A 27,834-nucleotide genomic window follows, 5' to 3' on the forward strand; every position below is an offset into this window, starting at 1 on the left:
GAGGGGAAACAACCTCTCAGAATCTATCCTGTCAAGTCAACAAGCAAATCTTATTTGTATCGATAAGATTGCCTTTCATTCTTCTAAACTCCAATGAGTAATGGCTCAATCTTTCCTCATAAGAAAATCCCTCCATGCCCAGGATCAACCTCCCCTTCATAGTGTAGGACAATTTGGACCCATTCATCTTCAACCTCTCAAGAGTTCAAGAAAAATATAATACAAAGAGATGTGTTGAAAGTGTGGAACACTGTTTTCACCCCACTAGAGACTCCTGATGTAGTCTTGAGAAAAAGACGTAGGCTCCTGAAAAATGTAAAATTCAACAGATGAAATGCATTGTAAAACCACCGCCAGTTATGTAACAGCTGTTTGATTAACCATTTTTGTGCATGTCCCTCTCATTTCAGGGATGGGAGTGGAGGTGGTGGCAACACTTGCTGGAGCTGCCATTCAGGGTCAGATTGTGGGAGCATATCATACACAAACTGCAGAAACGTGTCGGATGATGCAGAATGGAACAGAACTCAACAACACCTCACCGTTGGTAAACAGCCTCAATAACACGGTCAGTACTCCTCATTGAGTGACCTCAGTACTGTCTTTAGTGTATTGCAAATTATGTTTACTTGGCTATATTCGGAGATGGGTGGACGTCACTTCAGTTCGAGTTCAATACTGAAATATGTTAAGAATAAACCAGCATCTTTCCTCTTCTTTAATGAATAACTTGCATTTATGTGCAGTGCCTTTTAATGTAGGAAAATGTCCCAGGCATGTAACAGAAGCAGAATAAGACAAAAATTGACCCTGCAGAAGACTGTATGTTTGAATTCTAGCAGAGTAAACAATGTATCTGCATGCAAAATTTATACAATGTAATTCTTCCTGTGCTATCACGGGAATATTCTCTGATCTAATGAAATCTAAGAAAAAGACACAGTATTCTGCTGCAAGGTGCTTTATTCACATTTAAATCCAAAGTCCAAAATGTTGTTTGGTGTAGGTCCTCTTGAATGTCATCAAACTGTTTTCTACTTGGATCTCAAGTTAAAGTTTACCAATGTAGAAGATGTTCAGTCTGTTCCACTATTTAGTGAGTTTGTGGCTGATTCGGGAATAGTACTTGTCAAAAAATAAAATTATAGGTTCCTTATCTGGATGCACGAAGCACCTGCAATAAGATAGCTGGAAACCTAAAATTCCTACAGTGCAGAAGGAGGCCATTCGGTCCGTCGAGTCTGTACTAACCCTCTGAAAGAGCACCCTACCTAAGCCCACTTGTCCACCCTATCCCTGTAGCCCCATAACTCCATCTAACCTGCACATCTTTTTGGACACTAAGGAGCAATTTAGCACGGGCAATCTACCTAACCTGCGCATCTTTAGACTGTGGGAGGAAACCAGAGCACCCGGAAGAAATCCACACAGACACTGGGAGAAAGTGCAAACTCCACACAGACAGTCACCCAAGGCTGGAATTGAATCTGGGTCCCTGGCGCTGTGAGGCAAAATTCCTTAGATTCCGAAACAGTTCCATCAGATCAGAAGTAGGCAGATATAACATCGCTTTTCAAGAGGAGGGAAGGAGAGCATCAGTCATTGGGGGAAAAATGCTAGAATCGGTGTTGGAATCTGTCTTTAAGGAAGCTTAATAAATAATGAAATGGTGGCACAGATAGAAGTTAATGGTTTAAATTTAATTGCCATTACAGATTGCAAGGTGACCAAAGTTGTGGGTACATAATATTTTGGAAAGACAGACAGAATGCAAAGGAAGAAAGTTGGCCATGATAGTCAAGATTGACATCCAGACCTTAATGAGAGAGAATCTGGCCACAGAAGATCCGGAATTAGAATCAGTATGGGTAGAAATGAAGAATAGGAAAAGTCAGAAAATTATCATGGGAAATGCAGAAATAGCAGAGGTATTGAGCAATTATTTTGTGTCTGTCTTCACAGTAGAAGATCAAAGTTTCTTCTAGAAATAGAGAGTAACCTAGGCCCTGGGGAAATTAAGGTAATTAATATCAGCAGAGAGAAAATGGTGCAGAAACTTAAGGGACTAAAAATCAACAAACCCCCTGATGACAGGTTCACTCGTGTTCTAAAAGTGATAGCTGCCAGATAGTGGATGCTTAGCTATGATTTTCCAAAATTCCTTGGATTCAGAAGCAGTCCCATCAGATCAAAAGTAAGCAGATATAAATCGCTTTTCAAGAGGAGCGGGGGGAGGGGGTAGGAGGAAAAAGGCAACTACAAATCAGTTAGCTGAGCTTCAGGCGTTGGGAAAAGTGCTAGAATCTCTGTTAGATTCTATCATTAAGGAAGCTTAATAAATGCACTGGGCAAGGCTTCCATTAGAACGAGTCACCGTATTTTTACAAAATGGAAGTTCAGTTTGATAATTTGAGTTTTTTTCAGGATGTAACTAGAGATGAAGGGGTGCCAGTAGATGTAGTATCCTTGGATTTCCAAAATGCATTTGATAATGTGCCACAAAAAAGGTTTATATGCAAGATAAGGGCACAAAGAGTTGGGGATATTATCATAGAATTTACAGTGCAGAAGGAGGCCATTCAGCCCATCGAGTCTGCACCAGCTCTTGGAAAGAGCACCCTACCCAAGCCCACACCTCCACCCTATTGCCATAACCCAGTAACCCTACCCAACACTAAGGGCAATTTTGGACACTAAGGGCAATTTAACTTGGCCAATCCACCTAACCTGCACATCTTTGGACTGTGGGAGGAAACCGGAACACCCGGAGGAAACCCACGCCATTATATTAGCATAGATAGAGGATTGGTTAATGGGCAGGAGGCAAAGAGTGGGTATAAACCGACCATTTTTCAATTGGCAGATTGTGACTATTTGAGTGCTACAAGGATCCGTGCTGGAGCCTCAGCTGTTTACAATCGATACTAATTACTTAGATGAAGCAACAGAGTAATCTATCTAAGTTTGCTGGCAGTATAAAGCGAGGTGGAAAGGTACACTTGGGAGAACAGGGCAAGTTTGCAAAGAGATCCCAGTTAGGATAGTCACGTGGAACGTGAGCGGGCTAGGAGGTCTGGTCAAGAGGTCAAGGATGCTTGCGCATCTTAAAAAGTTTGAAAGCCGATGTGGCAATGCTGCAGGAGACTCACTTGAGGGTGAAGGACCAGGTGAGACTTAAAAAGGGCTGGGTTAGTCCAGTGTTTCACTCAGGACTTGATGGTGCTGGTCAGCAAAAGGGTACGCTTCCAGATGGAGAGGTGGTGGCAGATCAGGGGGTAGATATGTGATTGTGACAGGGGCACTGGAGGGGAGATTAGTGGCGCTATTAAGTGTATACGGCCCCAATTGGGACAATGTGGGATTCGCGAAGAAGGTGTTTGGGGCCATCCCCGACTTGGACACACACAAGCTGATTGTGGGGGGAGACTGGAACTTGGTGCAGGAGCCAACGTTGGACAGATCACGGCCGCGCTCGCTGGTCCCATCGGGGGGGGGGGGGGGGGGGCGAAGGTGCTGGCTGGCCAATGGTGGAAATGGGAGGGGTGGACCCTTGGAGGTTCCTGCACCCAAGGTAACGGGAGTACTCATTTTTCTCAGCAGTCCATAAGGTATACTCGCCGATCGACTTCTTTGTGATGGGGAAGGCTTTGCTGGCTGGGGTTAAGGGGTCGGAATACTCGGCAGTTGCAGTGTCAGATCATGGGTGGATATGATACTGGAAAAGGGGGTAGCGCAGAGGCTGGGGTGGAAACTGGATGTGGGGCTTTAGGCGAACCAAGTGTTCTGTGAGAAAATTGAAAAGATAATTAAGGAATATGTAGGTTTCAACTGTATGGGTGAGATGTCGAAGGCAGTTGTCTGGGAGGCTCTAAAGGCGGTGGTGAGGGGTGAGGTAATTTTGTTAAGGCCAGGGTGGACGACGAGGAGAGGTTGGAGCGGCAGATGGTAATAGATGAGATGTTGGCGGTAGATAGGAGCTATGCAGAAGATGGGGACCCAGCGAAGCTGGAAAAGAGGAAGGAACTACAGGCAAGCTTCGACCAACTGTCTACCAGAAAGGCGGTGTGCAAACTGAGACGAGCAAGGGGTGCAGTTTATGGACATGGAGATAAGGAGATACCTAGACAAGTATGTTAGCTGGTCAGCTCCAGAGGGAAGCAGCGGCAAGGGAAATTCTTCAGGTGAGGGATAGGGTAGGGAAGTTGGTGGTGGCTCCGGAGCTGATTAACAAGGTTTTTGAGGCGTTTTATGAGAGGTTGTAGTACAGGTCAGAGCCACCCGGGGGAGACCGTGAGATGCAGGAATTTCTAGATGGGTTGGAGAACCCGAGGCTAGGGGAGGGGGACAGAGCTACATTAGAAGGAGCAATAGTGGAGCAGGAGATAAAGGATGCGATTGGGAGGATGCTGTTGGGGAAGGTGGCAGAACAGGATGGGTTTCCGGTGGAATATTATAAAAAATTCAAGGATAAGGTGGCACCCCTGATGGTGGGGGTGTTTGAAGAGGCGATAGGAAAGGGGGTGTTGCCACAAATTTTGAGGCAGGCATCAATTTCACTGTTGCTAAAAAATGATAAGGATCCAACGGAGTGTGGGTCGTATCGGCCCATATCACTTCTGAATGTGGGCGCAAAAGTATTGGCGAAGGTGTTGGCGGATAGGCTGGAGGAGTGTATCCCGAAGGTGATAGGTGAAGATCAGAAGGGGTTCGAGAGAGGGAGGCAGCTTTTTTCGAACATTAGGAGAGTTTTGAATGTCGTTGTGGCACCGGCGGAAGGTAAGGAAACAGAGGTGGTTGTGGCATTGGACCGCACCGGGTAGAAGGCGTTTGACCGGGTAGAATGGCAGTTCTGGAGCGGTTTGGGATTGGAGCAAGATTTGTGAACTGAGTAAAGCTACTATATAAGGAGCCGAAGGCGAGTGTCCGCACAAACAACATCAGCTCGAGATACTTTTCTCTCCACCGTGGGACGAGGCAGAGATGTCCTATGTCCCCCCCCTGCTGTTTGCACTTGCGGTTGAGCCGTTGGCCATCGTATTAAGAAGTTTGGGAGCATGGAAAGGAATAGTGCGGGGGGGGGGGGGATAGAGCATAGGGTGTCCTTATATGCCAACGACTTGCTATAATATGTGTCGGAACCGAGTGTGTCGATAGGGAGAATATTGGAGCTACTGCAGGTATTTGGGTCTTTCTCTGGGTACAAGCTGAACCTAGACAAGAGTGAGTATTTTGTGGTGTCTTGGCCGGGGGTGGGGGCAGGGGTGGAGGGGCTGCCATTCTGTAGGGTAGGTACTCGCTTTAGGTATCTGGGGGTGCAGGTTGCCCGGGAGTGGGGTAGGCTTCGCAGGTACAACATTTCTAGTTTGGTGGGGAGAGTGAAAGCCGATCTGGCAAGGTGGGATGATCTCCCTCTGTCACTGGCGGGTCGGGTACAGGCGATTAAAATGAATGTGTTGCCGCGATTTCTGTTTATTTTTCAATGCCTACTGATTTTCCTGCCAAAGGCTTTTTTCAGGGAGATTGAGGGAAGGATTACCTCATTCATATGGGGAAGGAAGGTGGCCAGAGTGAGGAAGGTGCTGCTACAGAGGGGAAGGCAGGCAGGGGGTTTGGGTCTTCCGAACCTGATGTACTACTACTGGGCGGCGAATGTGGAGAAGGTGTGGAGCTGGGTCAGAGGGGTTGATTCCCAGTGGGTCAGAATGGAGGAGAGTTTGTGCAGGGGGTCGGGACTGAAAGCACTAGCAACAGCGCTGCTCCCGATAGCTCCGGGAAATACTCTGAGTCCGGTAATAATAGCTTCATTGAGAATTTGGAGGCAGTTTCGCCAACACTTCGGGTTGGGGGCAGGGTCAAGGGAAATGCCGATTCGGGGGAACCACAGATTTGAGCCAGGGAGGTGGGATGGAAATTTCCAGAAATGGGAAGAGAAGGGGATTAAGATGCTAAAAGATTTGTTTCTTAGGGGTTGGTTTGCAGGATGAAGGAGCTGGAAGCGAAGTATGGGTTGGAGCAGGGAGAAATGTTTCGATACATGTAGGTTGGAGATTTTGCCAGAAAGGAGATACAGAGCTTCCCGGAGGAACCGGCCTCCACATTGCTGGAGGAGGTGCCGACTACAAGGGGACTGGAGAAGGGGGTAGTGTCAGCGGTGTACGGAGCTATTTTGGAAGAGGATAAGGCACCACTGGAAGTGATTAAAGCAAAGTGGGAGGAAGAGTTGGGAGAGGTTTTCGAGGAGGGGGTCTGGTGTGAGGTGCGCCGGAGAGCAAATGTCTCCACCTCTTGTGCGAGGTTGGGGCTGATACAGCTGAAGGTGGTATACAGAGCACACCTCACGAGGGCGAGGATGAGCCGATTCTTTGAAGGAGTAGAAGATCTGTGTGAGCGTTGCGGGGGGTGGGGGGCCGCTAATCACGTTCATATGTTTGTCTTGTCCAAAGCTAGAGGATTACTGGAAGGAGGTTTTTAGGGTAATTTCCAAGGTGGTGCATGTGAAACTGGACCCGGGTCCCCGGGAGGCCATATTCGGGGTGTCGGACCAGCCAGGGTTGGAAACGGGTGCGGAGGCAGATGTTGTAGCCTTCGCCTCGTTGATCACCCTAAGGAGGATCCTGTTGGGATGGAGAGCAGCCTCTCCACTCTGTGCCCTGGCGTGATGGGGGGGCGGGGGGGGGGGGGGGGGGGGGGGGGGTGCCTGTTGGTATTCTCGACTCTTTAGAAGGTTAAGTTTGAACTGAGGAGAAGTACGGAGGGGTTCTACAAGTCATGGGCATTATTCATTATGCACTTTCAAGAACTGGATAACATCGAACATTGGTTGGGGGGGGATGGGTGGGAGGGTTGGGGGGGGAAGGGGGTCTGTGTGTATTAAGGGTGACTATGGGTCTGTTTGTGGATGGGAAGTTCGCGAGTCTGGGAGCGCTGACCGAGAAATATGGGTTGCCCCAAGGGAATGCATTCAGGTATATGCAACTGAGGGCTTTTGCGAGGCAACAGGTGAGGGAATTCCCGCAGCTCCCGACACAAGAGGTGCAGGACAGAGTGATCTCAAAGACATGGGTGGGGGATGGTAAGGTGTCAGATATATATAGGGAAATGAGGGACGAAAGGGAGACTATGGTAGATGAACTAAAAGGGAAATGGGAAGAAGAGCTGGGGGAGGAGATCGAGGAGGGGCTGTGGGCAGATGCCCTAAGCAGGGTAAACTCGTCGTCCTCGTGTGCCAGGCTAAGCCTGATTCAGTTTAAGGTATTACACAGGGCACATATGACTGGAGCACGGCTCAGTAAATTTTTTTGGGGTGGAGGATAGGTGTGCGAGGTGCTCGAGAAGCCCAGCGAATCATACCCATATGTTTTGGTCATGCCCGGCACTACAGGGGTTTTGGATGGGGGTGACAAAGGTGCTTTCAAAAGTAGTAGGAGTCCGGGTCGAACCAAGCTGGGGGTTGGCTATATTTGGGGTTGCACAAGAGCCGGGAGTGCAGGAGGCGAGAGAGGCCGATGTTTTGGCCTTTGCGTCCCTAGTAGCCCGGCGCAGGATATTGCTAATGTGGAAAGAAGCCAAGCCCCCGGGGGTGGAGACCTGGATAAATGACATGGCGGGGTTTATAAAGCTAGAGCGGATTAAGTTAGTCCTAAGGGGGTCGGCTCAAGGGTTCACCAGGCGGTGGCAACCGTTCGTCGAATACCTCGCAGAAAGATAGACGGAATGGGAAAAAGAAGGCAGCAGCAGCAGCCCAGGATCGGGGGGGGGGGGGGGGGGGAGGAGGAACCAGAAGGACTCTCAGGGTTGTTAATATATACTGTATAGTATGTATAGGTCGTTGCTACAGATAATTATATATTGGACTGTTAAATTATATTTTTGGAGAGTGTTACTTGTGACAAGGCAGTTGCCAATTAGGGCTAGTTTTCATTTTTGTTATTTACTATTTATTCATTTTTTTTTTTGTTTATAAAATAGGTCATTGTTATTTGTGTTGTTATAATATTGTGTAAAGGATGCACAATGTACTGTGTTGGTTGACCAAAAATTTTCAATAAAATATTTAATTAAAAAAAAAAGGGTGACTATGGGTGTAATCCCTGATTCCTTTTTGTCATTTGTTTATGTAAACATGCGGGCTAATGTTTGGGGGTTGGTGGGTGGATGGGATCGTTGTTATTGTTATGGGGATTGACATATTTGTTGCTGATTATTGTTAATTACTGGTGGGTATAAATTTGGGAGAAAATGTGAAAAAGGAGAATAAAAATTAAAAAAAAAAAAAAAAAGTTTGCAAAGAGATGGTATAAAAAGGGTAAGTGAGTGGAGTATAATGTGGGGAAGTTTGACATCATTCACTTTAGTCATTAGAGTAGAAAAACAAGTTTTGGTTAAAAAAGGTTGTGAAACCTGTAAGTGAATATGTTTAAAGAGACTTGGGTTTGCTCATACAAGGAAAGCAGAAAGCTGGTATGCAGGTACAGCAAGCAATTGGGAAGATAAATAGCATATAAAAACCAAAAATGCTGGAAATATTCAACAGCTGTGGCAGCATCTGTGCAGGAAAAAACCAATTAATGTTTCAATTGTATCTGCTTGATTCTTCTTCAGCCCTGACCTGCTGAGTATTTCCGGCATTATCTGTCTTTATTTCAGGTTTCTAGTATCCACAGTATTTTGCTTTAATTATAGGGCAAATGGCTTGTTGGACTTCATTGCATGGGGTGCAAGAATAAAGATGCCTTGCTACAATTTTCAGGGCTGTGATGAGATCATATCTAGAATACCGTGTACGGTGTTAGGCATATTTAAGAAAGGGTATATAAAGAATATTGGAGACTGTACAGTGAAGATTCACCAAATTGGTTCCTAGTGTAAGAGGGGTTATCCATAGATGGGAGCCTGAGTAAATTGGGCCAAAGAATTGTGAGTCTTTAGAATAGGCCGCCCTAGAGGATTGTGGATGCTGCGCTGTTCAATACATTTTGAGGCTGGAAATCTTGTGAGAGCTATTGAGACACCTGCGCTGACTTTTTGGGGAAGGCCCACAAGCCAGTCAGGCAGTGCTGAGGCCAGTGATATGCCTTCCACTGGAATCAAGACCCCAGGGGCAGATGTCTTGCCTACCGAGAGCTGCTGGCCAATCAGAAGCTGGCAGCTCTTGTGCTCAGCAGTGCCACTGGGGAGGCCTTTGCTGCGCATGAGCAGGCAGTCCCAGGATCGTGGAGCAACCCAGGCCACAGGTAAGTAATGTTGGGGGATGGGAGGTGGTTGTGGGTTACAGGGAGAGGGGGAAAGGAGACACTCAGCTGGCCAACCTCTCCTCATGTCCAGTACCTTGGTTATAGACACTTCCCATTCCCAATGCTCCTGCCATTGTTTGCACCGCTCCTATTTCCCCCGCATCTTGTTCCACTATTCCCTCAATCTTCTGAATCTTTCACTGTTACAGTAAATAATATTCAGGTCCTGAAAATGGTTTAGGGAAGTGTTGAAGAATGAATCTTGAGTTGGGTGATATGAGGAAAGACTAAAGAAAAAACTTGTATTTTTTCAGCGTTGAAAGGAGGTCAATGCAAAGTGCTGTGTTCAAAGGCGATATGATGGTAATTTTAAAAAAGACACTATCACTAAACAACCATAACCATAGAACGTTTGGGACTTACTAAAGTCTTGGTCACACAGCAAGTGATCAATAAATGGAATGGACATCTGGTGAAGATAGTGGAGGCAAAAATCCTCTGTTCAGTTGATAGAGAATTGAGTAGTCCGAGTTTTGTGTAGGGATATTGTGGCTAGTTAAACCAGACTGGACTGAGGGGCATTTCTTTCTTGAAAACTGTGAGCCTTGCGGCATCCCTGTAAGAAATGTATTTTTCTCTGTTTCCACAGAAGTGGGCTTACACGCTGGCAGCCATGGTGATCGGGTGCCTTTACTTTCTCTGTTCATTGATTCTGTTACTCGGAGTAAAGGAGCACACGGGTAAGTGGCTGGGGTGAGATTGATAGACTGAGATGTGGAAATCACAGGCACACAAGTCAAGTTCATCTACCATCATGCTAAAAGTCTTAACTGCCAGTTGGAGTCTGGTGTTGAGGAGCTATCTTTCCCTTCACTATTGTTTCTCATCACTAAATGTTTTCCCTTTTCCTTTCTCTCCATCAGGCATTGGCTCCTAAGGGGCTCCACAGCGGTCTTAATACCTTATCCATGTTCTTCATGTGTGCACCCAGCCAGTGAGTGCAGCCAAGGTTTCGACTGTGGGAAGCATCATAGCCATGCCTACAGTTGGCACAATTGAACTTTTTTGTTGGGGTCATTGGATAGTGATCAGGAGCAGAAAACTGGTCAAATTTTCCACTTTGTAACTCCAGATTGCTGGGCAGTTCTTTTTTAAAAAAATATATTTATTTGCAAAAATAGATATCTCTGGCTGGGCCGACATTTGCGGTCCTTGAAAAGCTGGTGAGCTGTCTTCTTGAATTGATGAAGACCAACAAAAGTTAGTGTCTCAATCTATGCCCTAGCTGAGATCACCCAGCTCTGCACAAATCTATTCTAATTATTTTGAACAGACCTTAAGCCAGACATTTTACTTTATATTGATTTGTTCTACTCCTCTCCCCCCCCCCCCCCCCCCCCCCCTCCACGCCCTTCACATACATATGCCTACACTGATCCCAATTCACAACAAGAAGCCAGGAAAGCAAGCCTACTCTCTGCTAGATTGTTGTTCCTGCACCATTTTCATTGTACAAATAGACTGCAGCTATCCTCAAATGAGACCGCCTGATTCAATGTCAAACAATCACCATGACGGTGGTGACAGTCAAATTCCTATCTTTGCACGTTATTCTAGCAAGGTAACTGGCTGCCTCAATAATACTAACACAGGATGATATCATTTATATTATAAACCTGGTTGTCAAATGGATGGTTCCTGTGAATTGGCCATTTACACAAAGTTGTAAGTCCATTTTTCACGACAAGATTTTGGCAGATGTATTGAGTGATCAGCCTCATTGCTGATCAATTGCAATCTTAAAATATTTTTTAAAATATAACTAGAAATTGAGAATGGACAGTGTGACTTGTTGTGGAATTCTAACATTGGATTGGACAGGTTTGACTTTTGCACATTGTACGACTCAATTATCTTCAGATGTTTGACTGTACAAGGGAGCAAATCATGTACATATTGGCTGTTTTGTGATTATTGCAGGTTGCTTTGCTCCTAAAGATCATTTCCACGTGTCCTATATAACAGGCCTGAAACTGGTTATGAGTCACAAGCCATACCTGAGTCTCACCTTTGGCTTTCTGTTTATTTCATTGGCTTTTCAGGTAACTGAGAAATAAAATATTTATGGGTGGACTTTCATTTATAAATGTAAGAACACAGAAAACCTATTATCCAGTGTTCCCTAGACATGACTGTTGTAAAGAAAATCAAGGAGACTGAAATGCTTCCAAAAAGATTTACAGCCTTTAATTTTTCTGACTCTGGTCATAGACTCACCATGGAGTGTGTGTTACACAATCATGAGGGATCTTGAGGGGTATTGACTGGGGGGGATGTGGAGTAGATGTTTCCTCTTGTGGGAGAATCCAAAATTGGGGGTTACTGTTGAAAAATAAGAGATTGGGTCTCTGAAACTCTCTTCCTCAAAAGACAGTGGAAGAATATTTTTAAGGCATAGCTAGGTAGATTCTTGATTAACGTGGGGGTGGTACGTTATTAGAGGTAGGCAGGAATATGGAGTTTACTGCTACAATCAGATCGGCCATGATCTTCTTGAATGGCGGAGCAGGCTCAAGGGGTACTCCTGCTCCAAGATCGTATTGCATTCAAAGAAAGCTCCAAGTTCCACCTGTGCTGAGTTAGCTAATCTCCAGGTGGCAGTCGGAGTACTGGCATCTTGAGGTTGAGAAGGTGAAAATGACCCGGTGCTTTCTTTTCCTGATTTCTATCTGGTGACTTCTGCAGAAAAGTACATTTGATAACTGGGCGAGGACAGAGTTGAATTCAGCCCAAACCATATAGCCAGTTGACTTCCTGTCCAGACTCGTATGAAAAATGACCTTTTGGCATGGTGGCTCAGTGGTTAGCCATGAGCCCGGGTTCAATTCTATCTTTGGGTGACTGTCTTTGTGGAGTTTGCATGTTCTCCAATGTCTGCATGGGTTTCCTCCCCTCAATCCAAAGATGTGCAGTTTATGTGGGGTTGCAGGGACAAAGCAGGAGGGTGGGACTAGGTAGGGTTCTCTTTCAGAGGGTCAGTGTGGATTGATGGGCTGAATGGCCTCCTGCACTGTCGGGATTCTATGGATTTTATAGGCTGCACCCGTGAGCTCTTAACGGTGCTGAGGAAAAAAAATCAAATGTCAGTTTTGGATTTAGCTGGAGTGTTGAATATTTCCGCTGGAACTTGAATATTTGCAGTTAGACTTTGTGTTTAATGAAGAAAAGGGCTTCTTGCATGAGTCTAGTAAATGCAGTCTAGTTTATATCAAAATGTCATGAATGTAACATTTTTCTACATTACTTCACCACACAGCTCGTCCAGAATAACTTTGCTTTGTTTTGCACCCACGCTGCTGGTTTGGGGCAATCACTTTCAGCACATCATCTTTGTGATTCTGGTAGGTAAAGATTTCCTTGCATTTCTTGTTTATGGACATTTATTAGTTATTTGACTTGGATACTTTGAATATCATGGGCGCGATCCAATGCCCACACTGCACCCGAAAAACAGCTCCCACGGCACAGCCTAGCCGATAGAAGCTGGGAGACCCTGCACCTGGGATCTACCTGGCTCATAACGCCTTGCAAGATTCAACGCGATTTCGCAAGACATTGCGATATAAATCCAGGCCATTGTGGGCAGGATCACCTTTTGGCAAATCTGCATAATAGAGCATGGCAGTTAGTCTCACTCTAATGTGCAGATTCCTGAGGTAATTGAGGCTTTAGGATTCATCCTCTTTGCCTTGGAAATCTCAAGCGAGCGCTATTCAGCACTGCTCCCCACAAATGGGGATCACACAGTTTGGCACTCAAGGGTATCTCCCGGGAGATCGGAGGCCCCCAGCTGCATGCCCTTTTGGCAGGGTGGTGACCTGCTCTGCTGGTGCCACCTGGGTTCCAACTTTGCACTATCAAGATGCCCAGGTGGCATTGCCAGCTAGCATGGGCATTGCCAGGTTGGCATTGCCAAGGTGCCAAGCTGGCATTTTCTTGCGTGCACGTTATCGGGCCAGGCGTGCCCTACATGGGTATTTGGGTGTGGGGCCGCCACCCTCCATAGTTGCATTCGGGCTGGGGGGAGGGATGTGGGGGATCACTTTGGGGGCTTCAGATTAAAAATGGCATCCCCGATCTCCGAGGTCCCTGAAGTGATCCATCTAAAAATCGCATCCCGATCTCTTGCTACTCTGGGCTAAGTGATCCATCTAAAAATTGCATCCCGATCTCTCGCTATTCGGGGCTATGTGAGGCCTCGCCGCGCGTACCCCACTGAGGCCTCTTATACAATGAGAGTCGTGTTGTGTAGCCATGCGAGTGCCAAGAAATATGTGTTTAAACGGGCTCGCTATGGAACTTTGTTCTTATTTAGTTGAATCGAGCCCTATATATTTTCTATTGCATCTGAAGATGTGCAAGGTTGTAGTGTGTGTATCAAAATCCATAACAATTGGACCGTGACATTCTTTATATTGGATGTGTATATTGGATTTATATAAATTTGCAGTTGTGTCGTATGTCAGAATTCAATTTGATGTTTCTTGAATTAGTCAGAAATTTGTTGCTTGTTGCCATCTGCTTAATAACCTCCCACTTTCAGCTGTTTGAATACAAGTTGGTAGAGTCTTGAAGGCAGATACTCTCAGCAATTTCAGACCTTCCAAAGCTATTTCACCACAGCGGTTGCTAGATCTTCAGATTAGCCTGGTTGGAAGGCACCAATTTTGCACAGGGGAGCCAAGATAGGAAGAAAGAACAAGGGGAAAAAAATGGTCAAAACAAAAGCGCTCAAATTGTACAAAGTATTAAGTCATAACTATCACAGCATAAGGTTATTTGTTGGTTTTGGAGCACAATTGCCACCTCCTGGTCATTCAGTCTCGCCTCAGTGGATTCTGTACCATAGTGGATATTATAAGAATGCACATTTAAGCTTCGTATTTAATTTTAAAAAGGGTTTTCCATTGCATTTATTCAAATCTACACATGGACCAGAATAGATCCAAGTAGGAGAAAGGGATTGATTATACAAATGTGCTGAACTTTGAATGTGGCACAGTAGCACAGTGGTTAGCACTGTTGCTTCACAGCGCCAGGGACCCAGGTTCGATTCCTGGCTTGGATCACTGCCTGTGCAGAGTCTGCACGTTCTCCCCGTGTCTGCATGGGTTTCCTCCGGGTGCTCCAGCTTCCTCCCACAAGTCCCGAAAGACGTGCTTGTTAGGTGAATTGGACATTCTGAATTGTCCCTCGGTGTACCCGAACAGGCGGGCGACTAGGGGGTTTTCACAGTAACTTCATTGCAGTGTTAATGTAAGCCTACTTGTGACGCTAATAAAGATGATTATTATGAAGCATAATGGTTATCGGTAGTCACCATTATGACGGGATAAATTGGGCAGCAATTCTGGAGCATGCACATACAGGCAATCCTTGACTTATGATGAACACCAATTATGACATTTCTAAATTAACACCCCATTTAACTTGACAACATCGGTTTTGAATTTACAATGCACTAGCATGTTTATACGTGTGCCTTGACATTCTGTTCCGCCCATCTGTATGACGAAACAGATTGTACCATCTATATTAGGTGTAAATGAGTGTTTATGTTCTGTTAATATTTTTTACACAATGCTATTTTAATGCACTTAGATGCTTGCAGTGTATTTAATATGCACTCATTCTCCAAGGTTTAAGGTTATCAGCCAACTGACAGTGATTGATGGCCCACACTAACCAAGGAACTTGTGTTCAGATATGCAGTTGCATTAGCAACTTGACAGGGCAAGAATTAAGAGCATTTAACACCACCAGGCTCCCCATGAGTGTTTTTTGGCCTTGGTTAGAACGTAAGAACCAGGAGCAGGAGTAGGCCATCTGGCCCCTCGAGCCTGCTCCACCATTCAATGAGATCATGGCTGATCTTTTGTGGACTCAGCGCCACTTTCCGGCCCGAACACCATAACCCTTAATCCCTTTATTCTTCAAAAAACGATCTATCTTTATCTTAAAAACATTTAATGAAGGAGCCTCAACTGTTTCACTGGGCAAGGAATTCCATCGATTCACAACCCTTTGGGTGAAGAAGTTCCTCCTAAACTCAGTCCTAAATTTACTTCCCCTTATTTTGAGGCTATGACCCCTAGTTCTGCTTTCACCCGCCAGTGGAAACAACCTGCCGCATCTATCCTATCTATTCCCTTCATAATTTTATATGTTTCTATAAGATCTCCCCTCATCCTTCTAAATTCCAATGAGTACAATCCCAGACTACTCAACCTCTCCTCGTAATCCAACCCCTTCAGCTCTGAGATTAACCTAGTGAATCTCCTCTGCACACCCTCCAGGGCCAGTACGTCCATTCTCAGGTAAGGAGACCAAAACTGAACACAATACTCCAGGTGTGGCCTCACTAACTCCTTATACAATTGCAGCATAACCTCCCTAGTCTTAAACTCCATTCCTCTAGCAATGAAGGACAAAATTCCATTTGCCTTCTTAATCACCTGTTGCACCTGTAAACCAACTTTTTGCGACTCATGCACTAGCACACCCAGGGTTCCCTGCACAGCAGCATATTTTAATGTTTTATTATTTAAATAATAATCCCTTTTGCTGTTATTCCTACCAAAATGGATAACCTCACATTTGTCAACATTGTATTCCATCTGCCAGACCCTAGCCCATTCACTTAACCTATCCAAATCCCTCTGCAGACTTCCAGTATCCTCTGCACTTTTTGCTTTACCACTCATCTTAGTGTCTGTCGTCTGCAAACTTGGACACATTGCCCTTGGTCCCCAACTCCAAATCATCTATGTAAATTGTGGCTCACCTGAGTACACACTCCCGATCAGCGAACCGATGAAACCGCACCAGCACCGCCCACGGTGGTTCGTTAGCCTTGGGCCTCCTCGCCAGCACTCTACGGGCCCCTTCCAGCTCCAGGGGCCCCTGGAAGGACCTCGCTCCCATCAGCGAGTTTAACATGGTGACCACATAGGCCCCCACGTCCAGCCCCTCCGGGAAGCCCAAGATCTGCAGATTCCTCCGCCTCGACCGATTCTCCATCTCCTCAAACTGTTCCTGCCATTTCTTGTGGAGCGTCTCGTGCGCCTCCACCTTTACCGCTAGGCCCAAGATCTCGTCCTCGTTATGAGATCTTTTGTCGGACCTCGCAGATCGCCACCCCCTGGGTCTCCAGCAGCTTATCAATAGAAGCCTTCATCAGCTTCAGCAGGTCCGCCTTGAGCTCCCTGAAACAGCGCTGGATAACCTCCTGCGCCCACTGCATCCACGCTGCCTGGTTCCTGCCCGCCGCTATCTTGCTCCTCTTCCCTCGCACTTTCTTTGGCTTCACCACCACTTTTTTAGTCGCCCCGCGCCTGGTCCAAGCCATACACTGTCGGGGGAATGTTGTAGTCTTCTTCCCACACCGGGAAATGTCAACAAAATGACGGGCACCTGAAAAGAGCCCAAAAGTCTGTTCCAAGCGGGAGCTGCCGAACATGCGGCTTAGCTCCGCATAGCCGCAACCGGAAGTCATCTATGTAAATTGTGAACAATTCTGGGCCCAACACTGATCCCTGAGGGACACCACTAGCTACTGATTGCCAACCAGAGAATCACCCATTAATCCCCACTCTTTGCTTTCTATTAATTAACCAATCCTCTATCCATGCTACTTCTTTACCCTTAATGCCATGCATCTTTATCTTATGCAGCAACTTTTTGTGTGGCACCTTGTCAAAGGCTTTCTGGAAATCCAGATATACCACATCCATTGGCTCCCCATTATCTACCGCACTGGCAATGTCCTCAAAAAATTCCACTAAATTAGTTATGCACGACCTGCCCTTTATGAACCCATGCTGCGTCTGCTCAATGAGACAATTTCCATCCAGATGCCCCGCTATTTCTTCCTTGATGATAGATTCCAGCATCTTCCCTACTCCCGAAGTTAAGCTCACTGGCCTATAATTACCCGCTTTCTGCCTACCTCCTTTTTTAAACAGTGGTGTCACGTTTGCTAATTTCCAATCCGCCGGGACCACCCCAGAGTCTCGTGAATTTTGGTAAATTATCACTAGTGCATTTGCAATTTCCCTAGCCATCTCTTTTAGCACTCTGGGATGCATTCCATCAGGGCCAGGAGACTTGTCTACCTTTAGCCTCATTAGCTTGCCCATCACTACCTCCTTAGTGATAACAATCATCTCAAGGTCCTCACCTGTCATAACCTCATTTCTATCAGTCACTGGTATGTTATTTGTGTCTTCCACTGTGAAGACCGACCCAAAGAACCTGTTCAGTTCCTGAGCCATTTCCTCCTCTCCCATTATTGAATCTCCCTTCTCATCCTCTAAAGGACCAATATTTACCTTAGCCACTCTTTTTTATTTCATATATTTGTAGAAACTTTTACTATCTGTTTTTATATTCTGAGCAAGTTTACTCTCATAATCTATCTTACTCTTTGTAGCTTTCTGTTGCCCCCTAAACATTTCCCAGTCCTCTAGTCTTCCACTAATCTTTGCCACTTTGTGTGCTTTTTCCTTCAATTTTTTCCTTGGATATCCACGATCGATTTTCCTTCTTTCTACCGTCCTTCCTTTTTGTTGGTATAAACCTTTGCTGAGCACTGTGAAAAAGCGCTTGGGAGGTTCTCCACTGTTCCTCAACTGTTTCACCATAAAGTCTTTGCTCCCAGTCTACCTTAGCTAGCTCTTCTCTCATCCCATTGTAATCTCCTTTGTTTAAGCTAGTGTTTGATTTTACCTTCTCACCCTCCATCTGTATTTTAAATTCCGCCATATTGTGATCGCTCCTTCCGAGAGGATTACTTACTATGAGATCATTAATCAATCCTGTCTCATTACACAGGACCAGATCTAGGACTGCTTGTTCCCTCGTAGGTTCCATTACATACTGTTCTAGGAAACTATCGCAGATACATTCTATAAACTCCTCCTCAAAGCTGCCTTGACCGACCTGATTAAACCAATCGACATGTAGATTAAAATTCCCCATGATAACTGCTGTGCAATTTCTACATGCATCAGTTATTTCTTTGTTTATTGCCTGCCCTACCATAATGTTACTATTTGGTGGCCGATAGACTACTCCTATCAGTGACTTTTTTTGCCTTACTATTCCTGATTTCCACCCAAATGGATTCAACCTTATCCTCCATAGCACCGATGTCATCCCTTACTATTGCCCGGATGTCATCCTTAAATAACAGAGCTACACCACCTCCCTTACCATCCACTCTGTCCTTCCGAATAATTTGATACTCTTGGATATTTAACTCCCAGTCTTGACCATGTTTCAGTAATAGCCCCAAAATCAAAAGTAATTCACGATGATTTGCGCCATTAACTCATTTACCTTATTCCGAATACTATGAGCATTCAGGTAAAGTACACTTTTGTTGGCTTTTATACCTCTGTTATGAATCTTAACACCTCGATCAGTAGCCGCTCCTAAGTTATATTGCCTCTTAACTTTACTCCTAATTTTCCTTGTCGTTGAACCCATATCTTCATGTAATAACCTGCCGCGTTGCTTACCATTTATGTTTTTACTTCCCATTTTATTGCTTTTAGTATTACTGGGCCTATACACTGAGCTTCCCTCAGTCACTGTACCTTGTACTGTCGCCCTTTTTTGATTTTTGACTATGGTTTCTCTGCCTTACACTTTCCCCCTTAGTGCCGTTTGTTTCTGTCCCTGTTTTACTACCTTCCGACTTCCTGCATTGGTTCCCATCCCCCTGCCACATTAGTTTAAACCCTCCCCAACAGCTCTAGCAAACCCCCCCCCCCCCCAGGACATCGGTTCCAATCCTGCCCAGGTGCAGACCGTCCGGTTTGTACTGCTCCCACCTCCCCCAGAACTGGTTCCAATGCCCCAGGAATTTGAATCCCTCCCTCTTGCACCATCTCTCGAGCCACGCATTCATCCTATCTATCCTGACATTCCTACTCTGACTAGCTCGTGGCACTGGTAGCAATCTTGAGATTACTACCTTTGAGGTCCCACTTTTTAGTTTAACTCCTAACTCCCTGAATTCAGCTTGTAGGAGCTCATCCTGTTTTTTACCTATATCGTTTATGCCTATGTGCACCACGACAGCTGGCTGTTCACCACCCCCCCCCCCCCCCCCCCCCAGAATGTCCTGCAGCCGCTCCGAGACATCCATGACCCTTGCACCAGGGAGGCAACATACCATCCTGGAGTCTCGATTGTGTCCGCAGAACCGCCTGGCTATTCCCCTTACGATTGAGTCCCCTATCACTTTAGCCCTGCCATTCTTCTTCCTGCCTTTCTGCGCAGCAGAGCCAGCCATGGTGCCATGAACCTGGCTGCTGCTGCCTTCCCCTGGTGAGCCATCTCCCTCAACAGTATCCAAAGCGGTATATCTGTTTTGCAGGGAGATGACCGCAGGGGACACCTGCACTGCCTTCCTACTCTTGCTCTGTCTTTTGGTCACCCATTTTCTAGCTCCCTCAGTAACTTTCACCTGTGGTGTGACCAACTCGCTAAACGTGCTATCCACTACGTTCTCAGCATCGCGGATGCTCCAAAGTGAGTCCATCCACAGCTCCAGAGCCGTCAAGCGGTCTAAAAGGAGCTGCAACTGGACACACTTCTTGCATGTGAAGGAGCCAGGGACAGTGGACATGTCCCTGAGCTCCCACATCGCGCATGAGGAGCATGACACGGGTCTGGGATCTCCTGCCATGTCTTAAACCTTCGGTTAACTTATACAACTACAATTCCCCCAAAAAACGAAGAAAAAATAAATAAATATACCAATGAAAAGAAAAAAGAAAATCTACTTACCAGTCACCTACCAGGGATAAAAAGGACCCCCCCCCCCCCCCAAAGCTTCGAATTCCCACCTAGCTTCAAATTCCCAAACGCACTGTGGCTGTGTCTTCTCTGGCTCACTGGGAGAACTCACTGGGAGTGAGTTACAAGTTGCTCTTTTAATTTGGCCTGAGTTGACTCCCCACCGCCCCCCTGCTTTTAGATCAAAGTAGATTAAGGTGACTGACACTTAATTGCCAACCAGTTATGAGTGGGTGGGGCAGCCCTTGTTAACCTTCACTGCACAATTCTAGAATTATTTAAATTCCTGAAATTTAAAAAGGAACAGTCTCACCGATTTAATTCAATTCCCACCTAGCTTCAAATTCCCAAACTCACTCTTTGCTGTGTCTCACTCTGGCGGTGTCTTCTCTGGCTCACTGGGAGAACTCACCTTAGGAACCAATCCCCGAAGTTGATACCATTGTTCCTATGGGAAAATCAGCTCTGACATGCACAGTTTTGACTTACAGCACCGTTGTCATGAACCAATTGTGTTACAAGTCCGAGGACTTTCCTGTGCACAGTTAAAGTGGAATTCCAGAAGTTGCTGTCAGGGAGACACTATTACTCTGAAGGATGTGTCCGAAGATTCCTCGCCGATGTTCGCAGTACTGAAATAAATGTATTCATAAGTTTGTTTTCAACAGTGTGATAAGCAATAATTACTGACAAACAACCTCTTCTACCCTGAAAAAATAATTTTTGAAGTGTGGTACTCTCCTTACTTTAAAATATAATTAGTGTCAGAAAGTTAAATAATTATTTGAACTTGTTCTGCCTTGCTCCTTTGTCTCCAGTTAATCTCATCTGTATTTCACAATATTTTGTTTGCGGGTTCTATACATCCTGGTTTAGACTCTGGTGTGTGTGTGTCAGTGTCAGTCAGGCCTCATCAACTAATTAGTTGAAAACCCTTGCTGTTTGTTGTGTAGACATTGATAGCTGCCCTATAGAGGTGTTGTGCTGGACTAGGTCCCTGATTAGAATAAGCCTCCTTTCTAAATATTTTGGGTGCAGCGGTCAGTGAGGTGTTTGGTGAGTGTCCTTCCTTTGTTGCTGACCACAGAATATGGGTCAACCACATCTCAGGCGGGCAGGAAAGTTGAGAAGGCGGGGCCTTCATGAATAACCTCTGCCGGTACGGGAATGTGTACACAATCTGAGTATGTGTATACAAGATATGTGTATACAGTTCCTTGCTACCCATGTTTTAGTTAAACCATGTTTTTAATGATTTCTGTGTTTGTTTTTTCTTTCTGGACCAGTTCTGCAGTCCTGGGGGTTTTTTTCATATCAACAGCAAATACTTCCAGTCCAATTAATTTGGTGCTTTCACTGCCCGATCATCTTTCAGTAATTTAAAGTTGAACAAATTTTTACAAGCAAACTTTTGGATCCCTTGGTTCTATCCATGCTTCTCCCTCCAACCATATCTAATTATCTCTAGAATCCAGTTGGACAGGTGTATCATGTTCTTTCGAAGTCCATTATGTATTGTGAGCTAATCATTTCCTGTGTTTTATTTCTGTTGATCCATAGCAGCAGTAAATGCTACCAGCTTCTTTTAATTTGGTTGTTTCCAGGTTAAATCACAGTGGTAATTTGAAACATGTTCCTTTTGGAATAAGTTCTGCCATCACATGTTATACCTAAATATCACCAATTAAATTCAAACTTGCACATTCATATGCATAGATGTAATCTGTGTTTTGTGCAATTGTTGCTCTCAGTGACACCCTTTGTAACAAAAAATGTTTTGTTGCAATATTTTGCAACAATGCGCCACTTCAAAAATACCTTTTTATTTGTCCAGTTAACACAGAAGAAGCATTGAACGAACCTGTGTGTTTCCTTGAGTTTTATTCAATATTTTTACTTTTGTTTTAGTTACATCATTGTATTCACTCAGCCCTACCTAACCAACTTCTCGCTATATTCCATCCTTGTGGTCTATTTCAGTGGCCTCCCTAGGAATCTATTGTGCAATCAACATCTGAGGGTTACCATTGATCAGAAACTGAACTGGATAGCCATATTAATACTGTGGCTACCAGAGCAGACCAAAGGCTCGGAACCCTACGGCATGGAACTCGCCTCCTGATCTCCACCCCCCCCCCCTCTCCCCCATCTACAAGGCACAAGTAAGGAGTGTGATGGAAGACTCTCCACTTGCCTGGATGAGTGCAGCACCAACATCACTCGAGAAGCTCAACACCATCCAGGACAAAGGAGCCCGCTTGATTGCTCCCCCTTCCACAAACAGTCAATCCCTCCACTACCGATGAACAGTGGCAGCCGTGTGTATCATCCACACGATGCACTGCAGTAACTCACCAAGGTTCCTTAGGCCGCACCTTCCAAACCCAGGACCACTACCAACTAGAAGGAAATGAGCAGCAGATACCTGGGAACTCCACCACCTGGAGGCTCCCCTCCAAGTCACTCCCTACCCCGACTTGGAGCTATATCGCTGTTTCTTCACTGTCACTGGGTGAAAATCTTGGAACTCGCTCCCTAACAGCACTGTGCATGTACCTATAACAAATGGACTGCAGTGGTTCAATAAGGCAGCTCACCACCTTCTAAAGGGAGACTATGGATGGGCAACAAATGCTGGCCTAGCCAGTGATGCCCAAATCCCGTAAAGTTTTTTAAAAATCAAGTTTATTTTCAAAAAATTACCCTACTAAGTTTTTTTTTGTATATAAATTTAATCCCTGATTATCAGAATCACCTTCCCTAAAGAAGAATAGAATAGCTAAAGTAAATATTGTCCCTTTAGAGAACAATACTAGTGAGGTGATAATGGGGAACACAGAGGTGGCAGAGGCACTGAACCAATATTTTGCCTCTGTCTTCACGGTAGAGGATAATTAAAAAATTCCAAAAACTGCAGTTAATGTAGAGGAACTTGGTGCAATAACCATCACTAGGGGTAAGATATTGACTAAACTAATGGGATTAAAGGCAGATGAGTCCTCAGGACCTGATGGTCTGCACCTTATGGTATTAAAGGAGGCGGCAGCAGAAATAGTGGATGAATTGGTTATGATATTTCAAAATTCCCTCGATTCTGGAAAGATTCTGGTGGATTGGAAACATGCTAACGTGGTGCCCCTATTCAGAGAGAGACATAAAGTAGGAAACTATAGACTGGTTAGCTTGATCTCTGTGGTGAGGAAGTTGCTGGAATCAATCATTAAGGAGATCACTGAACATTTGGAAAGACAAAGCTCAATCCACCATTGTCAGCATGCTTTTATGAAGAGTAACTTATGCTTGACAAACTTTATAAAAAAAAATAGATACCCAATTCTTTTTTTTTTCTAATTAAGGAGCAATTTAGTGTGGGCAATCTACCTAGCCTGCACATCTTTGGGTTGTGGAGGTGAGGCCCATGCAGAGATGGGGAGAATTTGCAAACTTCACATGGACAGTGACCCGGGGCCGGGATCGAACCCGGGTCCTCAGTGCCTTGAGGCTGCAGTGCTAACCACTGCGCCATCGTGCCGCCCTCATGCTTGACAAACGTGCTCGAGTTCTTTGAGGATGTAACCAGCAAGGTGGCTAATGGGGAACCTATGGATGTGGTGTATCTAGACTTCCATAAGGCTTTTGACAAGGTGCTGCCATAAAAGATTGACCCAGAAGGATTGGGGATGGAGTACTAGATTAGATTGAGGATTGGCTGACTGACAGAAAGCAGAGGGCGGGGATAAGTGAGTCCTTCTCTGACTGGTGAACTGTAACTAGCGGGGTGCCACAAGGTTCAATCTTGACGTCAACTGTTTACAATTTATATAAATTATCTGCAAGCAGGATGATCTGCAAGCAGGGACAAGAGTGTAATGTGTTAACATTTGTGGATGATACTAAAATAGGTGGGAAAGTAGGCAGTGTAGTGGAGATAAAGATTTTACAGATGGATATAGATAGGCTGGGAGAATAGGCCAAAATGTGGCAGATGGAGTTTAATGTAGATAAGTGCGAGGTTATCCATTTTGACCAAAAAAAAATAGAAAGGCAAATTATTTCCTAAATGGAAAGCAGATTCAAAATGGATCTGGACAGAGGGATATGGGTGTCTTTGTTCATGAATAGCAGAAAGTCGGTATGCAGGTGCAGCATATAATAAAAAAGGCAAATGGAATGTTTGCGTTTATTGCAAAAGGACTGGAGTATAAAAGTAGGGAAGTGTTGTTGAAATTGTATAGGGTGTTGGTGAGACCACAACTGGAGTATTCTTCCCTTTTTGATCTCCTTGTTTGAGGCAGGGCGTGATGGCATTGGAGGCAATTCAGAGGAGGTTTACCAAATTGATTCTGGGGATGAAAGGGCTAACGTATAATGAGAGATTTAACAGTTTGGGCTTATGCTCACTGGAGTTTAGAAGGATGAGAGGGGATCTGATAGATATATATAAAATACTAAGAGGGATTGATAAATTAAACTTAAACCAAATGTTCCCCCTTGTGGGGCAATGTAGAACGAGAGGTCACCGGTTGAGAGGCGGTAGATTTAAAACTGAGATGAGGAGGAACTACTCACAAGAGTTTGCTGAATTTGTGGAACTCGCTGACCCATAATGTGGTAGAGTCTGAATCAATAAATGGTTTCAAGAAGGAGATAGATATATTTAGGGGGCTGGATTCTCCACTGCACCTGCAGTGCACCCACGCCCGGGGATTTCCCGACAGCGTGGGGCTGGCCATAATGGGACCAGGAAGAGATCGGCCATGACCTGATTGAATGGTGGAGCAGGCTCGAAGGGCTGCATTGCCTATTCCTGCTCCTAGTTCCAATGTTTCTTATCCTGTCTGTGCCCTCACAAGATGGCAATTTCCTCATCAAGGTTAAATAACTGGAACAGAGCATACTACTCCACTTAGATTTCCACTAGCTTCCATTTTTAATTTTAATTTTACAACAGTACAACTCCTAGCTCATATGCCTTTTCTTGCCTCTATGATTAGGAGAGCAGCCATTCAGGGGAAGCGATAGTTTATTTGGCTTCTTGAATATGCATAAATGAAAATTTATTCATTTTAAAATTGAAAATATGGGATGTGCATTTGAGAAATTTTAAATGACCTTGAATGCAAGTTTGTGCGGTGTATAATTTCAAAATGTTCCAGAGGAAGATGATTGTCAGCATTGCTAGAAAAGCAGAAGTTGAGGAAAGGAACATAGCTCAGAACAAAAACAATTCTAAATTTGTTGACCGTAGCCCTTGCTATACCGCCTTCCTGCCTTCACTGCAGTATCCAAGATAACTTCCACTTCCTGAGGTTGCAGTGTTAAATGTAGGGAGTTTCAATCGTGAACCACCTCGATAGACTGTAACTTCTTAGCTTATCTTGCGTTATTTAGTGTTGCTTATCTTGCGTTATTTAGTGTTGTTACACTTTAAAGAGTCTGGCAACCTTCATTACAGAATAGTTTGTTGGGAACGATACAATGGCGTGCAGCTTACAAAAATCCCTTTTTTATCCAACCGATTAACCCCAAAATCTACCAAACTTATTTGGATAAGGTGGCCTATTTGAATAGGTCCCTGTGAAAACTGTTACACCTTTTAGTTCTTAGTTACTCCGCTTCATAATCTGCGGATAGATTAACAGCAAATGTCATTGGACATGTGGATGGGGCTTGAAACAATTTTGTATCTCCATGTTCTCCGTCACAGAATGTCGCCATGGTGAAGTCTTGTTTACCAACATGTTAGCCATAAGAGAAAGACAATTTTATTCCTGTTTTTTAGAGTTCTTATTTTTATATGGAAACCAGGAATATCCATCCTGGTGGTCAGTTATTTGGTAATAAAATACCAAGAAAAAACATCGCCAAGCAATGTACAGCTACATGGTGGTAGAATGTTTCACCAGGCTTACTAATAATCCAAGCATCATTCTTTCCACCAAGTAGTTTTCATTCTAAGATGCAGATTTTTTTATTCTGGCTTTATGTATTATTGACTCACTCTTCTGTCTTTGGCACTGTGGCACTCCTATGCTTTCTTTATAAAGGCAGCACACGTCTTCTGATGTTATCTCCTCCCCATTGGTGATGATCAATTTCAGTTGTGTATGAAATCGGAACTGTTAAAAATGCTGAGAGCACTGGAGGTCAGTAATTTAATGTAGACAGCATCCCGTTTTGTCCTATTTTTATTTCTATTGAGCAACAGTCGTCCACTAACCATTTGGTGCTGATGAAATTATTGCTTGTGATACCCCAAAGATCCCTTGCTCCATTTCTAATTTAAAAGAGTGAGCTGTTAATTTTCCTTCTGTTTTCTTGTAGGTCTCAGCAACTATCATGGTTCCATTCTGGCAGTGGGTCTTGGTAAAACTTGGAAAGAAAATAGCACTGTTTATGGGACTGATTGTGAGTTAATTTGTTCAATGACAGAGCTGAATTCTTTCTCTTTATTCTTTCTGTCTGCCTTCGAAAGCGAGAAGAATGAGAGACATGTTTCTTGCTCTACTGTAGGTGCAGTAGCCTGCATTAACCTGTGGGCCAGTGTGTGACGATTAAGTCACCTGTTGAGAATTTCTGATTATTTTCCTGTTTATTTGTTTTCCTTTGTGTCTGTGCATTTATACAGAAGTGTGCTTTTTTTTTGAAGAACATACACTGATTCCCTTATCTGGGGACCCAAAGAGTAGGACAGTTTTATGTTTGAATTAATCATTAAACCAGTGTGTATCTAGTGGTGAATTTAGTTGCGGCTTTTTAGTGCCAGTTCAGTATATCGGCAAGTTATTTTGATAAAGCCATCAGCACTTGCCTTATTCTTGGGAGAGAAAATTATGTTGTTTTTTTAAAATAAAGAGACAATGCCCTAAGAGTTCCCCTTGTAAAGAAATGTATCCCTGCAGAGTGAGCATTTTCAATTCACTAAAGTCATCTAAAAATCTCTCAATTTAATTGCTTGTTTATGCCATTCATTGCATTGATCTGCTCCTGTCCATCAGTCAGTTTGCACAGTTTCTGAAATCCTAATGGTGACCTGGGAAAACCTACATGCAAACTCCAGATGATGTCCAACATATTTACAATTACATTCCCCACCTGCAGCAATGTGATGATTTTGTTAGTGCATTTCTAATTTGTATGAGAAGGGAACATCTCACTGCAGTACAAGAGCTGATGATGTTCACTGAAAGAAAATTCCTGTCAATTATATTTGTCAGGTTCATTACATTTAAACTAAATGAATACAGTGTTGCTTGGTATCTAGAAAGGTTGCTGCAGCTTCTGTGAAATATAACTATGACATTGCCAATTTTACTTGGAGACAAACCTTGATTCTGGCGGGTTTTTCATGGAGTTTCCCACTGACTCTACGGGCAAGTTCTCCACCACTAGTCAATGACACAACGACTAGTCAGTGCTGGGAGAGGTTAGTGCATAAAAGGTGTGGCAGGAGTGCCTTTAGACACGGAGTGCTGATTGGAACAGAGTGCATCTGAGTTTAGGTGAGTGACTGAGTGCTGATTGGAACAGAGTGCATCTGAGTTTAGGTGAGTGACTGAGTGCTGATTGGAACAGAGTGCATCTGAGTTTAGATGAGTGACTGAGTTCGGGTGAGTGGCGAGAGAGGGCTGTGTTTTTGTTGGTGTTCGGATTTATCCTTGAGGTTATATAAAAAAAATTTAAAATATTATTTAAATTAATTAACTAATTGAATATGGCTGGACAGGTGATGTGC

General features: G+C 44.5%; 1 protein-coding gene across 1 annotated transcript in view; it reads left to right on the top strand.

Moving 5' to 3' along the window:
- LOC140428405 (sodium-dependent lysophosphatidylcholine symporter 1-like) overlaps positions 1 to 27,834 on the top strand; it is a 74,098-nt gene that overhangs the window by 18,547 nt on the left and 27,717 nt on the right. The window contains 6 exon segments of the mRNA XM_072514821.1: positions 411 to 568; positions 9,883 to 9,973; positions 11,214 to 11,335; positions 12,550 to 12,597; positions 12,599 to 12,634; positions 26,424 to 26,507. Coding sequence (XP_072370922.1) covers positions 411 to 568; positions 9,883 to 9,973; positions 11,214 to 11,335; positions 12,550 to 12,597; positions 12,599 to 12,634; positions 26,424 to 26,507 — 539 coding nt within the window.

This window comes from Scyliorhinus torazame, chromosome 8 (assembly GCF_047496885.1).
Source record: "Scyliorhinus torazame isolate Kashiwa2021f chromosome 8, sScyTor2.1, whole genome shotgun sequence".
Taxonomy (NCBI): Eukaryota; Metazoa; Chordata; class Chondrichthyes; order Carcharhiniformes; family Scyliorhinidae; genus Scyliorhinus; species Scyliorhinus torazame.